Here is an 18,374-nt window from a genome sequence, read left to right as displayed (position 1 = left end):
ATAATTCAAAGTACATCACTTATGCACATGCACACATGGGAACTAAACTTAGCTTTTAGATGTACTATAATTTTTATTGCAGACTTATCTTTATAATTATATTTTGTATTGGTTTGTTTTAAAGTATTTTAATATTATTTTAAATATCAAAGTGTACAAAAAAGGAATAAAGCGAAAGCAAAGTATTTTCTACCCCAAGTTCCTACCCTTCTCTCCCTCATTTCTCTCTGTAGACTAAAAATCATGTTTAATAAACTTTTGTGACTCTTTTGGACTTGAAAATTTTTTGAACTAAAAAGAGATTTTAAGATGATTTTTGTTTATCCTTCTTCATTATTATGGATGAGAAAACTGAGACTCAGAGAGGTAGCACGACAACGCCAAGGTTACTTAGTTAACTTAAGGGCCAAATATTGAAATTATGACATTTGATGGCAAGTTCAGTTTTCTTTTCAATTCATCAGTAGTTTTCAATCATGGCCACATGTTAGTGGTTGGTATGCTTTAAAAAATATCAGGCTTTTCTCTTGTCTGCTTCTCCACTATCTTTAAAGGTGTCTCAGCATTTGTATTTCTGAAAATGCTCTCAGGTATTTATGAGTAGAGTAAAAATTGAGAATTCCAGTACAGCTTCATGCTTGTAAATCTACTAAAGATTAACAGAAGTAGTATTTATACCAAGATACTAATATTTTTAAAAGGGTTATATATTGATTTAATGTTAAGGATAAATTAGGGATTTCTCTTTTTATTCCAGTTTTATTGAGATATAATTGACAGACATTGTATAAACTTAATGTGTAGACATACATATATACTGCAAAATAATTACCATAATAAGTTTAGTTAATATACATCACTTTGTAAAGTTACATAAATTTTTTTTCTTGTGATGATAACATTTAGGATCTACTCTCTTAGTAATTTTCAAATATACCATACAGCATTGTTAACTATGTACAGTAACATTATATCTTACACCCCCAGTACTTATTTATCTTATAACTGGAAGTTTGTACCCCTTGACCAATTGGCTGAAGGTGGATTAGAAATTTCAGGTCAGGTAGAAGGTTGAGTTAGAAAAATGTTTTGCCTTTCTGCTTTTTCCATAGATACACACGGTACCATCACTTGCTCATTCAGAAGCTTTGTTAAAAATAGAGGGGAAAAGAAAACTTTTCCTCAAGATATTTTTCTACCATTGCTTTCTACTATTGCCATTATAAATACACAAATCTATAATGACTATAGTGTGATTGAGGTGAGCACTACACAAACCTGCACAATAGTGATACGGATGGATATAGTCTATGGGTTACTTGTGTTCAGAATGGTTTGGAAAGCACTGAAAGATACAATAGTTTTCAAACGCTTCTTTTTTTAAATAAAGAGAAACTAGACAATAAAGAGAGCTCATAGCAACAGGGCAGTATTCACTGACCACCACCCTTCTTTTATTTTTAATGTAACCATACTTACCAGTTTTACCATCACCCCTTTTTAAACAATCATTTTTATCAATATCTCCTTTGAGTTCAACTCCAAAATTCACAGATAAGTCCACATTAAACCCGAGGCATTTCTTTACGTCTTTTAGTTCAATATCTGTTGAATGTATATAGTTGAAAATTATTAAATCACGTCATCAATATCATAAATAAATTTTAATTTTGCTATCTTTAAGGAGCATCCTTACTTGGATTCCTAGACATTATTATTGAATTCAAATGCAAGGTCATATCTGTCCTGCTTTGTCCTCATATTAGAGTCTAGTGACCTCCTTTTGACTTTGCTTGCCAGCTTAATGGCAAAGGACATACAAATTTACCCCTTGTTTAAAAAGGACATAGGTCAGACTAGGGTGGTTACAGTAAAGTCCTAAACCTCTAATACCATAGAAGAGAGACAATAACGTTTAACATGTATTAAATGCTTACCACATGCCATTCTAAGCATTTTGTATGCATTATGCATTAACTAATTTAATCCTTGCATCAAGTTCTGTTATTATTCTCATTTTACAGATAAGGATACCGAATTATAGAGCAGTTAAGTAACCTGCTGATGGTATTCAGTAATTAGTGAAATTAGTATGTAAACCTAGAGCTGCCTGGCTATTAAGCACTTCTCTGTATTGACTTCATAGTTTGCTCATGGGATTTATCCAACATCTCATGATCCTCTCTGGAAGTCTCAGTTTGTCATTAAGGTAGCTGGTGTTTTGCTTTGAGCAGATGGTTTATATATGAGACAACTTTGTTTGGTCCTGTGAATCAGTCTTGGAAGCTGACTCATTGTGGTATGTGAATGCTCTAGTTATTAGGAAGAAAGATCCTAATATTTACTAAAGCATATAATTTATTGTCTAGTACATGACTTAAAAGGGAATGATTCCTTTATTTTAAGAGTAAACTGCCAGGCCTCACCTCATTGATCATGTTAGTTTTTGCTCTTATTTATCATTTCAGGTATCTCTCTCTCTCCCTCCCCCCACCCACCCCACACAAATATATGGTGGTTTGTCTTGGAAGCCAACATGATTTATGAAAAAGGAAAGGGAGAAGTTAATCCCAGGGTTCTATGGTCAGTTTTAGAAGTAGAGATCTGGGAGCATTTAGGCATTTATTCAACAAATATATTTTATGCACCCACAATTAGTGAGAACTTGAGAAATATCAGGTGAAATTTCCCATGGGAAAGGAAGGGGGATCAAAATGAAAGACAATGCTTAAAATCCAGAACACTAGATTTCCAACCTTAACCTAAGAAGCATGAGGACTCTGATTCTGAAGATGAAGATGAATATACCTAAGTGACCTCAAAGACCTTAGAGTCTCTGCTTCAGCCCTGTGGACGTTTCCATGTCCAGACAGAGTCTGGACATCCCAAATTGAGGTGGAAGACATGGCTTTGTCCTCAGATATTGCCACTAGAGAAGTGAGAAAGATGACTTCCTCTTTAAAAACACCAGGACTGACGTAATGATCTTTGTCTATTAAGGCCAGAAGGTCAATAGATTTAAGTTGGTAGCTCTGAGTTGCCCAAGATTAAAGATTTCAGCCCATGGAGATTTTTCACCAAAGAACTCTTAGCCCGATGGGTTCCTTGTGTTTTGGTCACCCAAGCTGATCCTTTCTCTTCTGGTTTTCAAGTTACTCAAGACACAGTCCTTTTGTGCCCCTTCCCTGTGTGATAGCTATATCAATAGAGCTTACCAGACAGGGCTCAGAGACCTCGTTATGCTACTTGCAGGATATAGCCCTGTGAGGCAGTATAAGCCAAGCAATTTCATATTCTGCTCCCCTGGGCAAGGCCTCTACCTGCCCAAGACCAGACCAAGGCATCAAAAGGAACTGGTTTGGGCCACATATATTTATTTCATTCATAGGGTGTTTACCAACTATGGGGACGGTGTCAGCTCTGAGATCATAGATGCATCTCATTCTTTACTTGACACTAACAGAAGCTATGGGGAAGGAGCCATGAAAGTGATTTGGTTTGGGATGACACTTCCTCTCCTAAGAATAATACCCCAAAACTTTGAGAGCAGAGAGAAGAGATATGCTGACATCCTTCATCTCTTTAAGAAATATTATAACTTGCCATAATTATAAAATCAGTACTCAAAACTTATTAACATAATCCCCTTGCATCTACTTTATTCTTAAAAGGTTTAGATAAATGCTTCAGGCCAGAATGGCAATTATGTACCACATAAACCTATACATATGGCAGACCTTGATGATCAGCTATGGCCTTCTTTCCATCACTTTAATTGTGGTCAGAAACCTACTCAATGTGGACCCAATTCAAATACCACCATATGAGTGGAATTGTCATCATACAAGGTAAAACTAATTTTCCACCCTTGCTTTAAGATGTTAGACTTGTATGGTGTTAACATTGCTTTCTCCCTAAGAGAACATTTAGAACAATATTTTCCTGCTAATACTGAAGAATAATTTGGAAGATAATCATCATACATATAACTGAATCAGTCTACTGAATAAAAAATAAGTTATGTAAATTATGTCTCTTGTACCTTTTTTCACCATTTAAATAGGATTTCATCAAAAGTAGCATTACTGAAGAATTTTGTGCATTTCTCAGCAGTTCTGCTGAGTATGACCAAGTCATCTTGTTTGAGGTAAAAGTCAATTTGCTGTTTGATAAGGTTTTAGATTCTGAAGGGCAGGGAGAGGATCCTCAAAAAAGCAGGTTACAAAACTCTATTCTAAAGCCTTTAACTATTGAAAGAGGTTAGCAATAGGAATAGTGGTTGATTAAAACAATATTAGAAGTGAGAGCTCTATTTCTAGGTATACCTTTCTCTTTCATGTTAGCTTTATCCAAAATATATATTAGTTCATAGAATCCTCCTAGAGACCCAGAACTACTGTAGTGGGTTCCATAGTTTTCCAAAAATGCATAATATTCCCCCTTTTCATAGGTAGTTGGCAGAGCTTTTAAATCATCCAAGAAAGTTGGTGTCAGCATAACATCCCGACTTCTCATCACAAATCTTCCCAGATCAACTACTCCTTTCACACGCAGAAACATTTTGTCCTTTGTTGTAGAACAGAAGAAAATAAATGTGAGTTTTATGACCATTATTTCACAAAATCACAAAGTTTAGAATTTCCACAGGTAATACATTTTTTAGCAGTGCCCATAAGATACCACTTTAACCCACTAGAATGGCAACTTTACATACTATCCATATCAACTGTTGATGAAGATGTGCAGCAACTAGAACACTCTTATACATTGCTGGTGGGAGTGTAACCACTTTGAACTGTTTGGCAGTTTCTTATCAAAGAAAGCACACATCTACCCTATGACCAGCAATTCCATTTTTACAAATTTACCCAAGATCAATGGGAAAAAAATAGTCCACAAAAAGGCCTGCACAAGATTTTTATAGCAGCTTTGGTCAGGACTCCCTAAAATTGGAAATGATTCAAATGTCCATGAACAGGGGAATTGATAAATTGTAGTATATTCACACAAAAGAATACTAGTTAGCAATAAAAATAAACAAACTACTGATACATGCAACAGCATAAGTAAATTTCAAAAAAATATTATGCTGAGTGAAAAAAGTCAGACACAAAAGAATATATATTGTATGATCTATTTATATCACATTCTAGAACAGATGAAACTAAGTTATGATCAGAGAAATCTGGTCAGTGGTTGCCCCTCAGGTGGTAGGGAATTGATTGTAAAGGGCATAAGGGAATTTTTCTGAGGTTGTGGAACTGTTCTATATCATGTTGGAGAAGGCGGTTACACAGGCGGATACAACAGTCAAAACTCATGGAACTATGTGCTTAAAATCTTTGCATTTTTATTGTATGCAAATTATACCTCACTAAGTTGAGTTAAAAAATATTAACAATGGAAGAAAATATAGGCATTATATATGAGGCTCAATTTTTTTATTTTGCAAATGAGGGAACTGTGATCCCAAGGTATAAAATTATTTGCCCCAAATGACACAGATAGTCTGTGGCAACAAATGGTACTAAAAACCTAGGTCTCAAGTCTCCTTGTTTCTTCCACTATGTTCTCTTAATCTTTGATAACAGAGATGGTACAGACAATATTTTGAAACATGGATTTCAAGCCAAACTAATACAACAATTAAATATTTCCTGGGATGATGGCTTAAATTTTTAAGAGAAGAGTGAGACAGTGGTAATGAACTATGTGATTCATTGCCATAGACCATCTCAGCCAAAACTAAATTACAATTAGCACTCATGATTCATTGCCATAGACCATCTCAGCCAAAACTAAATTATAATTAGCACTCATGATTTTATAGATGATTCTCCTGAGACTCTTCTGCTGTAGTAGCAGTTGGCATATGTTAATTGCGTGGGAGTTAAAAACATTTTATTATTTATTAAAGATACATCTTCGTGAATATGAAAATCATACCATGATTTCTATGTTCTAGAAGCACAATTGTTCACTGCATTACTTAACTTCAATTGATAGTGGGTGAATCAGTCTCTAACAAAAATCCTAAAGGAACTTAGTGCAGATGTAATAAGTCATATGAGTTCCCCGACTTGCATAACTTGCATAACAATTCTCAATGGAATCTCAAAGATGCACGAAACATTTGGATTCCTTTTCATTGTTACTAAAATTAGGAGATAAATCTTGTCAGAAAGATGTTCTGTTCTTTGGCTCATCTTATTTTAGAGGTAGACCTTAGGTCATTCCCATTCAAATGTACTGTTGTTTCTTGCATCTTAAAGGAATTAAAAAAAATATATATATATATATATATCTTGACCTCTTGTCCAACGATTTGTGGCCTATTTCTTTGCCCTTATTAGAAGCAAATTTCCTTTAAAGAGTTTTCTATATTGGCTGTTTTCAATCCTTCTCTTCTCAGTTCCTCTTAAATCTAATTCAGTCATGCTGCTGCGCTCACAACTCCAATAAAATTTCTCTCGAGCCTCATATATAATGCTTATATTTTCTTCCATTGTTAATATTTTTTAAATCAATTTAGTAAGGTATAATTTGCATACAATAAAAATGCAAAGATTTTAAGCACATAGTTCCATGAGTTTTGACTGTTGTATCCACCTGTGTGGTCACCAACGATCTTCAAAATGCTAAAGCCAGCACTTGTTTTTTAGTCCTCATCTTCTTTGACATACATATTAGCACACTTGACACAGTTCATCACTCTTTTCTCCTTGATAGTGTCTTTTCTTATCTTCCAAGGCAATTCTTCTCAAACTGTAAAATGTGAAAAAAATCACCTAGAGAATCTTGTTAAATGCAATTTTGATTCAGTAGGTCTAGAGTAGAGTCTGAAGTTCTAGATTTCCAGTGATGTAGACGCTGCTGGTCCATGGACCGCACTTTGAGTAGCAAGGTTTTAAGGCCGTGGTCCCCAACCTTTTTGGCACCAGGGACAGATGCTACTATGAGAATCTAATGCCTGATGATCTGAGGTGGAGCTGAGGCGGTGATGCTCGCGCTGAGGAGTGGCTGCAGATACAGATGAAGCTTTGCTCGTTTGCCCTCCACTCACCACCTGCTGTGTGGCCTGGTACTGGTCTGTGGCCCAGGGGTTGGGGACTCCTGTTCTAGAATATTACACTGGCCACATCTTGCTTTTCTTTGTTGGTTCCTCCTCTTTTTATTGAAATTCCTTGGGTTTAGTCTTTCATCTTCATTTTTTTCTGTCTACGTTAACATTGTTGGTGGTCTCACCAAACCCTATGACTTTAAGCACCATCTATATATCAACAACTCCCAAATTAATAGCTCAAGCCCAGAACTCTTTACCAAATTCCAGAATCATAACACTACTTTCTACTTGACATCTCCAATTGGATGACTAATAGACATCTCAACCTTAATCTAACTAAAACTTAACCACTGGTGTTCTTTCCAAATTTGCTCTACCTGAAATTTTCCCCATCTCTGTTGATAGCGATGCCATCCTTCCAGTTGCTCAGACCTAAAACCTTGGATCGTGTTTGATTCTACAACTATCTTGTCTGAACTACCATCATCTCTCACCTGGATTCCTGCAATGACTTTTAATGAAATGTCTTGCTTTTGCTCTTAACTCCCATAAGCTTTTCTCAATAGAGTGCTAAGAGTAATCATTTAAAATGTATTAGAGGATGTGAATCTTCTATTAAAAACATTCCAGTGACCTCTCATGTTACTCAGAGGAAAAGGAAACTCTTAGAATAAGCTGTGAGGCCCTTCATGCTCTGGTTCAAGGTAACCTCTCTAACTTTTCCTGGTTCACTTTGGCCCAATGGGCAGGTATGTTCCCATCTTAGAAATTTGTCTCTAAAAGTTCCTTCTGCCAGATATATCATCCTATATATAACTATTTGGCTATCTTCTCTCCTTCAAATATTTGCTCTGACCTTATCTTCTCATTGAAGCCTACCCTGAACTTCCTTTTTAATACTGCTATCTGCCCAGCACTCTCAACTTTCCTCATGTTATTCTATTTTTCATTTTACTCCATAACACTGATCTAAATACTACATAGCTTCTTTTTTTTTTTTTTTTTTTGCTATTCTGTTTATTGTTTTTGTCTATCTCCCCATGCTGATCATCCAGCTCGATGTGGACAGGAATCTTTGTTAGTTTGGTTCACAAATGGATTGTAAGCTCCGGGAGCAGTGCCTGACCATGTAGCAGTCCACAAATTAAGTGTTTGTTGAATGACTTAAAGAATTTTCGAATGGCATACTTTAGGTAGATATTCATATGACTAGATAGGCAATGTATGGACTCATAAAAATTATAAAATTAGGCATAACATATCTACTAAGAGTGAATTATTATTATTTTTAAAGTGGGAGAAGGGTATTTAAATAGATGACTCTGCTACCAGAAAAGAAAGAATGAGCATTTTACTAGCATCATACTGATTACAGAAAGTATATTCTATATTTGTTCCAAAGGTGCTGAAACAAACTTTTAAATCTGGCTTAAGTATTAAAAAACAAACATATTTTCAAAGTCTCAAATTAAAGGTATGATTATAAAGTAAGCAGGCCAATTTCATATGCAATGTGTACAATTTCATAGCATATTACCTTAGAGACACACTTTATAGTAAATAAATGGCCATCATCCTAAGGCACTGCAATGAATTACCAAAATTACTCAGTATGCTTTTTCATTGTAATTCTGAAGATAGTATAAATTTAAGCATATTACTACAGTCTCAGTCCAAAAGTACACTCTGAATTCTTAATACACTTGTTCTCTATTCACTACAACCAAATATCTCACCCACTTACTGCTGCTAAATCCTATATAAGACTTTTCTCCAGTTACCATTCTTCTTTCTCACCTTCTAGCTACATATTGGAGAATTTGCTGACTATTAGTTTTTTTCTCTCTTATGAGCTCGATCTGCTCTAAACACTTAAACTTAAAAGAAGGGGTTTGATTACTTTACAAAACATCCCATTATATTCTCCACATGAAGTGTTTAGTCTTACCTTCTTAGAAGAATGTGACAAGAACAGTTGGTAAATTTCATTTTTGGAATATGTAAATCGAAATGAGCCCTCAGCATTTACTTGGGAAGTATTATTCTCTGGAACTTCTGCTTCTTCAAGGCATCCTTTCTGTCTACTTTTACAGAGCCCAAGTGCTTCAGTAGGTGTGAATTTTAGAGATACACCTGCATTAAAATTTGATGTTGTCTCTTTCATGACACTTTTGAATGCTTCAACTTGTTCTTCATAATGTTCAGTTCTGAAATTTTTATCAACTTTGGTCTAAAAGAGAATAACAAAGTGTTGTTAAAAACAGCATACAAAAACCACCCAAAATAAACACAGAACCGCCCCACCCAACCACTGGCGCCTGCGTGCAGTACACACACACACACACACACAATTATTTGGAAGGAGAGCAAAGGAGTTAAGAATGAAGGCACTGAGATGAGACTACTGGAGTTCAAATACAGACTTCATAAGTTGGAGGACATTGTACAATAACCTTTCTACACCTAGTCTGATTCCTAGTCTATAAAATAGGGATACTTTCTACAAAAGTGGTTGGGAGGGTTCAATGCGATAATAAATATGATGGACTTAGAATATAGCAAGCTTTCAAAAGTTAATATGTTAATAATTAAGAAGCAAGTTGCATAACAGATGCACAATATACTTCCACTTGTGTAACAGAAAAAAGAGAACGTAGGAAATGATAAAGCTAATCCTTACTGAGGGCTTATGGGCCAGGTACTGTTTTGTTTATTTCATATATGTTAATTAATTTAAGTAGAAAGGCCAAGACTTAACCTTTACGCTCTACTGCCTGTAAAAACAAACAAACGAACAAACAAATGCTTTCTATGTGCATAGAAAATTACTGGAAATATAGAAAAACCACAGACAGTGTTTGCCTTTGAGAAGGAGAACTATAAAATGGGAATGTGGAGTGGGAACATTTTTCCTTGTATAATCTATTATGCTGTTTGGACTTTTTAATTTTTCCCCCCACATTTATTTTTGCATTTAAAAAAACTGAACTAAGCAACCTAGTTAAAAATTAAAAATTTCAATTAAAATATTCCTTTCCAAGTTGGCTATTGTCAGATATCAAAGGGAGGATTGTTAATTTTAATGGTTAAGCTCTTTCTAGAGGTACTCTTGAAAGAGACTGTAATTCTCTTTCATCTGGGAAGGAACATCCATCCTTTCAGTTAGTGCCAGAGACTAGATTCAGCAACATGCATTGGGTGACTGTTCTGCATAGGGAATGGTATGGTCGAAATCTTATGTCCCCCATAAATCCAGATGTTGAAATCTTATGTCCCCCATAAATCCAGATGTTGAAATCCTAACATTGATGTGATAGTGGTAGGGGGTGGGGTCTCAGGGAGGAGACTTCATGAATGGGATTAGTGCTCTTATAAAAGCCACCCCACAGAGCTCCCTAGCCCTGTCCAACATGTGAGAACACAATGAGAAGTCTGCATCCTAGAAGACGTGACCATGCTAGCACTCTTATCTCAGACTTCCAGCCTCCAGAACTCTGAGAAATACATTTCTGTTGTTTTTAAGTTTGCTTGTCTCTGGTGTTTTGTTATAGCAGCTCTAACAGGCTGAGAAAGACAACCTAATGTTACCATCTAATGGGAAAGACAGAAATGTGAATAATTTTCTTTAAGGCAAGTCATACTGGGGAGAGCGCTCAATATAAAGGGGGAAGAGTAACCTAAACATGTCACTTCCATGCTTAAAATCTTTCGAAGTCTTCCCACTGCCTATAGATAAAGTCTAAACTAGACTTATTTCAAGTTAACCTCTCCTGACTGTACTCAAGCCCTCTGGCCACCTTTGTATTTCCACAGCCTATGCTTCTTCCCACCACAGGGCCCTTTTATACTTTCTGGAATGTTCTCTAGCACCCAATCATCCTCCCGTAATACAAACATTATGCACACTCATACACATACATTTCTCTCGCTCTCCCCCCGACACATACATACATACCATACCCTTTGCCCTGGTTAATTCATACTTCCGTTTCAAGTCTTAGCTTAACCATTAGGGAGGCCTTGCCTGATCCCACAGACTAACAATCCATTTTCTATAAGCTCTCATGGCTCTTCTTTTAAAATAAAGCAAAATGAAAAACTATTCCCTTTTATAATTGCTTATTTAATAGGCCTGCAGACGATAAATGCCAAGAAGTCAGGGACCATGTCTGTCTTATCCACATCCCACTATAGTGTCACCTGGCACACAGTAGTAGATGCAAATAAAAATTTATTCGATTTAATATGCAGATCCAATATAGCTAATGATACTAATTAATATTTACTGAGTGCAAACAAGTTTGGCTATTTGCTTTCCGTGACCATGACAGATTAGCATAAGGAGAGTACCAAGAGTAGTAGCACCAAGGAGTCAATTTGGGGACTTTAGTAAGCCTTATGTCAACTCCATTGGCACTCTTCCTCAGATGGCACTAAATAAATACTCAGGTTCACAATCCCTATCTGCTTTTTTATAAGCTTGATGCCAAAACTCATTTGGAGGCATTAATCTGACAGATAGTTATTGATAGTCTTCATTTCTCCCACTTTGTGTAAACATGGGTTAATTCTGCTGCAGCAGTATTCATGTGTTTGATTATAGAATGCTGCTCCTCACTCCCCCGGAGGTGTAAGTAATAGCACCACATCACCTTTGTAAAATCCAAAACATTCTGAGTGAGGAAGCACATTTGTTTCCAGGGTTGTAGATAAGGGAAAACCATGTGCTTACTCCAAATGTGGTTTTGAGATCAGTCTTGGACAAGCACCCCAACCCCTCACCAGTTACTACCCCTTTACAGAAGCTAAGAGTCTGGTCACAGCGATGAAGACAGGACAACTGTACGATGTAGTCCTGAGAACTAAAAACAAAATAAAACAATACAACAGCAACATTTCTTCCATCAGCAATGATAAAGGTCATCTTATCTTTGGTCTATTCTTTTTTAAGAAGTAGAACACGTATAATACTTTTTGGAAAGAGCAACGTCTTCCCTTCAAAAAATGTGCTTAAAGAAGGTGAACCTGGCATGATGAGGAAAGATCAATAATTAAAAATGTTCCTTGAGATTTATGAGAAAGTGATTCTATTCTGAACTTGAAGATACAAAAAATATGACAATGTGGTCACATGAGAGAAAGATGCCAGTCAAATAGGCCAGGGAAGCCAAAATGGAGGTTTGATCCTCACATCTTTAGCATTAATGGGAGAGCATGATCACTTCAGGCTGCAACGAGTAGGGACTGATTACAACATTGTTAGAAATAAAAGAAATATTAACTCCACTTATTTAAAAGTATGTATGTTTTTCAAACTGCTGGGAGTGACAACAATAATGAAGGACTTTGTCAACAATGAGACTAATCTAAAGAAACAATATTTTAGCTCCTGGTTTAGAATAAGCAAAATTATTTCCCTTAATTATATTTTGCTTAGACCAAAGAAGATATCTCTAAAGATGATAAATATTAATCCTTCGAATAGGGGGTGAGTCCAGTTTGTGGATGGTTCTAGAGAATTCATGTGACTTTCAGGAAGGTGGTAAGTTTGGGGTAGCATTGTATAGAGGAAAAATCACTTTGAGAAATAGTTTCACAAAAACTAGAGGGGTCTGAGGTGAGTGAAAATAGCCTCTCACATTAGCAGGCTTTACAAGGGGGAATATTGAAGTAAAACAAATGTGAAGATTGTTTTTCATTGGTAGGCTAGCAAAAACTGAGTTTAAACAGCATGAAAGCAGTGTTCGCAATTCTTAAATCAGCACTAAATTAATTTTTAGTTTTATCAGAACCTGAGATGATTCTTTTTATGGAGTCTATGTATTTGCCAAAACTCTATCACTAGGTGTGTGTTACTGTGGGTTGATTATAGACTACAGTATATTTTCTAAGGAGATCCAAGTTACAATTCCTCATCTATAAGTCGATCTTATATTCACATTACATTCTTATTATACTGATTTTTTCACATTATTTAGTATTAAACTTGTTAAAACAACTTTCAACTAAAAGTGGAACAATGTGTTTTCTTCGGAGGTGACTTACTTCAAAGGCCAGAGTAGCCACGTTCCAGGGTCTTCGGTAGTAGGTCAAGGTGTTTCCATCTCGAACGCGGTCACAGAGTCCATGGTAGTACTCATTGTCAAAAGGTGAGGTTAGGGGAACCATCCCTAAGATGTTGATCCTGAGAATGAACAGAGGACAACCACGTAAGGACATGCCAGGAGCTAGTGCAAAGCCACCCTCTAGCTGGGAAAAGAGAGAGTTTCCGCTCATGTTCTCATCACCCAATATGTGTGTGATGTAATCAGGAACAGAAGCCTATTCACCTCCCTCCTCTCTGTGTCTCTGGCAGAAAGCATATCTGAGAAAGGCCTTATAAATTTTTTAGGCAATTAGGACACTGTTGAGAGAACAATGAAAGAAATGCAATAAGTAAGAAGCAAAGGGCCATCTGTCTCCTAGAGTCTTAACTCCATTGCTTTAACTCTTAGCCAACCTAGTGCTGTAATATGACCTATTTAAATTATTTGAGAACAGAGCACCTGGGGAGGGGGGGTAGTGGTGGAATGCATATAACATATGCATGTAATTTTTAATCTATGAATCAACATCGGAGCTCTTTTTCTTTTATTCTCTCTAAACTTAAGCCTTGTCTTCCAGTTGTCTCATTTCCTGTCAAGAACTTTATTCCCTCCATGCTTATATTATTCCCATGTTTCCAAGAGGAACTCAAAAGTTTTAGCATCCCAGTAAGGCATTCTCAGAAATTCTACTTTTTTCTCTTAGGAAAATATTTTTATTTGGCAAGCTTTAATTCAGAAATAAGAATCTTGCTTAGCTTAAAAAAAAAAAAGTTGAGTTTGATTTGTAGACCTAAAAACAATATTTGGACAAAAAGCAGTTTGTTCTTTGTGAAGTTCACCTTTGTTAATAAGGAGAACAGTCATTGCTGTCTAGACTGTACAAGGAATAAATGGCCCCAGGCCAGGGAAGCCAAAATGGAGGTTTGATCCTCACATCTATAACTCAGCCTGACACAAAAACATAAACTCTTCCATTGCTCTAGACCACATTCCTGACTCTCACGAGCTGGATTACAAATTCAGATGTTGATTTCGAGAGCAATTTGTCAACCCATTGTTAATGCAGAAAAAAATCATTAAAAGGGTATCCTATTGCCAGTGGGTTAGTTAAAAATAACATCTTCCTATAAACAGCACATTTTTAATAAGCTTTGAACCTACAAAGAAAATGAACGTTATAGCTCAACTTCAGTGGGAGGCAAGTTAAGAAACTCATTTGGAAATATCTTGCTCAAGGCTGACTACAGAATAAATCACTTCTCACATCTTGCCCTGCCACAAATACCTTTCATGATAAATGCTGTGGCCTTGTAATTCTAATCAATGGCCAAAAATTAGACTTAGTAACCAGAATAAAAATGAGAAAGAAAAAAAAGAAACATTTTATACCTGGTTTACTTTCTTAAATATCTTATCATTCATGGTAGATTAAAATTTTTGCTTTAATTCTTCACCCACCCCGCATCTGTAATGTGAGGAATCAATATATTTTTTTTGTATTACTAAGGTTTTTATACAAAGAAGTAGGATATTGGAAATAGATGATCTGTGTTTGTTTCGTATACAAGAATCTAAGTACATTTTCTTTATTCCATAGTGAACTTGTTTTCCATATATCTACATTAACAGAGTACCTCTTGACTTTCAGTGAACACTGATATTAATCTTTGTTTATAACGATGATTAACTCTTACGTGATTACTATATCTATGTGTAGCATAGCGTTTGTCATCAATAGTGGGTAATATTAAAACGGTTAATGCACAGTCTTTGATCTCACAAAAATCATATTTAAGTTAGAGAGTTAGACACACAACCACCAATTTAAAAACAATAGTCCAAGGAAGAATATGCGTGCCAAATGAATGGTTTGGTTAAGTGCTGAGCAGGTTCCCAACAAGAAGAGACCCTCCCCCGCAACCCCCCAAGGCAGGCTCATAAAAAAAGATTTTTTTTAAGCAGTAGAATTTGATTTACATTTTGAAAGATGAGACTCAAGGAGGGCAGAAGGTAAGGAATGGGGTGGGAGGAATATTGTGTGCAAAAGCCTGAAGATGGAAACGTGTTTGGTGTGTTTTTAGATAGTAGTCTTTAGAATTTCTGCTTGTCTACTTACTCTATAAAAAATTTTGAGAAACTAAGCCTCCCAGCACAGTTTTAGTTTGACATTTCAAATTTTTCGTCTTACGTTTAAGTAGTTACAAAGGATATAATTTTCTAGTATGAAGTAAATATTTACACTTTAAAATATAATTATTTTGCCTATTTAAAAAATAAATCCAGTGGTGTATAAATGCAGTAGTGATTGTGGGTATCAAATGTTTATTATTCTTTAATAGCTGGACATTTTATAGCACTCTTTTTTATTCTTTTTTTATTGGACTATTTTTTAGAGCAATTTTAGGTTCACAGCAAAATGAGCAGAAGATACAGAGATTTCTCATATGCCCCTACCTCCTTTTCATTCTTAAATCCATATTTCTATTCCATTTTCACCATGGAATTTTAACTTAATATAATTTCATTTTATGCTTGAAAGTTTTAATTGATTACTTGTCATACTTTTCTGTACCAAAAAGGTATTCGTTGAAAAATTTTAAATATTAAATATTCTTTGACCACAAGGTCAAAGTATTTAAAAAATTCTTCTAGGTTGAGTTATAATTATTAGTAATATATTTAAATATATTATACATTTAAAAATAGTTAATAAATATAAGTGAAATTTTATTGAAGGGTATCTCTCACTGAAATGAATGGGGCTTCTTCTTTAAAATTAATTGATTAGTTTCTGCATTCATGGATGACTATTTCTATTGCTTTGCTAGGAAAAGGTAAGGTTCAGTATCAATTTTATTTTTACTTTCCATTTTTATAGAAGTAAATGCTGAGAAACTTCACTCACATAAATAAGTAGATAAGAAGGAATTTTGTCATAGCAATGTCACTCAGTTCTTTGACCTTCTGAGTTTTATGCCAAAAAAGATCACATACTAGTCTTTCATCAAAACTCATTTTTATAGTTCATTATCTGCCAATTGATTAGGACATCTTTAATGTTGTTGACAAAAAGAATTTGAGACTGTTAGACCTACAAAGTGTTAAGAATCCAATTGGGTATGAACATTTGGAGTTGTTTCTTGGTTTTAACATCCCACCATAAAATGTGAGATGGATGAGGGGTGTACTCTTCTTTTGGAAAGTGGGAGTTAGATGATTATAAAAGGGGAGGTGAGAAAAGAAAATGGGCTTGACAACTTATATGTCACTGAGTTGTCAAGCTTATCAATTTTATGAAAAATATATATATATAGAATTGAGGATTTACTATAAATTAGACAGATTAATTCAGCAACTAATAGTTGAGGAAGATTTTATTGCAAAACATACCTATCTCCCCCTTGTAGAGTCTTTTTGTACCCGATGGTTTGCATACCACAGTTTGAAGATTATTATTTTATGGATCAGCAAGTTGACCAATTGGCTGGACCCATCTGGAAAGTTACAATGAAGTTGATCCACAGTCTAAAGCACAACTAAGGAAGAAATATTTCAAAACTTTTGATTTGGTTCCACTACTACAGAGACAGCCAGTCTAGTCTAGAATGAGCCAATTTTTTTTCTGCCAAGAAACATGAAAACTTCTCAGGGATCAAATGTCATTGCCTGGGAAATAAAAAAAATAAATAAAATAATAATAATAATAATAAAAACCATGTGTTCTTTGGCAGCATTTGGAGATGCCTGTTTTCACACCTGCATCTAGAACCTCAGGCAGTTCCAATTTACCAGGTAAAATGAAGAGAAAGGTCTTTCCACAGAAGTGGTGTTATGCTTAGATCACACACACAAAATAATTCCTTGAATATTGTACATCATTTGCAACTGGTTCAGATTTATGTTTTTTCAATGAGCACAAGATGGGTTGGGAGGATTCTCTAAACACTTCTGGAGAATCTCAGATATCTACAAGACAAGAGGCTGAAACATTGTGATACAAGTAAATTCTCCTGGCTTAAGAATTTAAATGAGAATCCTTCAAATAAAAAAATTTAAAAAAAGGATAAATTAACTACTATGAGTACTTTTGACTTTCATGTGTTAAAGAATCTGACTAGATATGACTACTGGTAAGACTTGCTGAGGTTTTCCAGATTGGATGGCATAGAAGCAGTTTATAGGCATGTTGCTATGGTTAGGATGTTTAAGTCTATTATCTCTATTTCAATATAGTCCCATAGCCCCTGATATAGTAATAAAGATGCATAGTAAATAACTATGTAATATTAACGGTATTAAAGAATATCATAAATATAATAAAGCATGTTATTTTGAAACATCTTCTTAAATATTAATTGATTTATATTACTCATGTATAGTCTTAATTCAAATATTTGGGTAATAAAAACTACTTGAGTTTTAGTTTCTAAAGTTAGTTTTGCTTTGAAGTCAAGGTGTTGACTTAAGGGTTTTATAGTGATGTGGTGGTGATGGGCATGTGGCAGCAGGAAAAGGTAAGTGGCATGGTAAAAAAAAGTATAGATTTATGTAAGTCAGAGAAACGTGGGTTTTAGTTCTGCTAGAAACTAATGAGCCAAAGGGCCTTATTTCACTCAGTTCTCATGTGTAAAATATAGTACCTCCCTTATCAATCTTACAGGATTATTATGAAAATCTATAGAGAAGAAATGTGCAAAAAGATTTTGAAAAGTTTAAAGTTTTATGCAAATGAAAGCTGTCAAAGAATAGGTTTTATGAAGGCTAAATTAGTTATAGGTTTTCACTCATAGTAATGTGGACTATAACAAAAAATGTCGGTGGACTGAGTTTATCAAGGCCTACCTCATTTTCCACCTCTGAAGCCAACCTTTCCCCATAGCTAGGGCCCCACCAGCTTCCTTGCTGAAGGCTTAGACCTGTGACCTTCCCTATTACCAGCTGGTAAGCATGAGGTATTTAAGAAGTGTTAGCTGACTCTCTGGGATGCCTCAGTATGAAACACTCTGGCAAACGCTATATAACAAGTTTTCTTTTCTCCAAACAAAGGAAACCGATAGATTATGAATTGTTTTTCAGCTAAATGGGCTGAAATTTCTGTATCTTTTCACTGTAAAACAAGATGTAAATTTGCATTAAGCGAGAATACATAATATATGTAATTTTGTTTAGATTAGGGGAAATACTGTTTCTTGGATCCCAAATAAAGCAAAATAAAGTAATAATAG

At 35.2% G+C, this 18,374-nt stretch overlaps 1 protein-coding gene across 1 annotated transcript in view; it reads right to left on the bottom strand.

Moving 5' to 3' along the window:
• The window catches only part of C9 (complement C9), a 44,898-nt gene that overhangs the window by 10,622 nt on the left and 15,902 nt on the right, over positions 1-18,374 (bottom strand). The window contains exons 5-8 of the mRNA XM_039842607.1: positions 13,109-13,247; positions 9,012-9,293; positions 4,326-4,566; positions 1,480-1,605 (exon numbers count right to left, since the gene is read on the bottom strand). Coding sequence (XP_039698541.1) covers positions 1,480-1,605; positions 4,326-4,566; positions 9,012-9,293; positions 13,109-13,247 — 788 coding nt within the window. The remainder of the gene's footprint in view (positions 1-1,479; positions 1,606-4,325; positions 4,567-9,011; positions 9,294-13,108; positions 13,248-18,374) is intronic.

Source organism: Pteropus medius, unplaced genomic scaffold (genome assembly GCF_902729225.1).
Source record: "Pteropus medius unplaced genomic scaffold, Ma_sr-lr_union100, whole genome shotgun sequence".
Classification (NCBI taxonomy): Eukaryota; Metazoa; Chordata; class Mammalia; order Chiroptera; family Pteropodidae; genus Pteropus; species Pteropus medius.
Note: the sequence above shows the minus strand (reverse complement) of the source record. Positions and strands in the feature narration are given on the sequence as shown.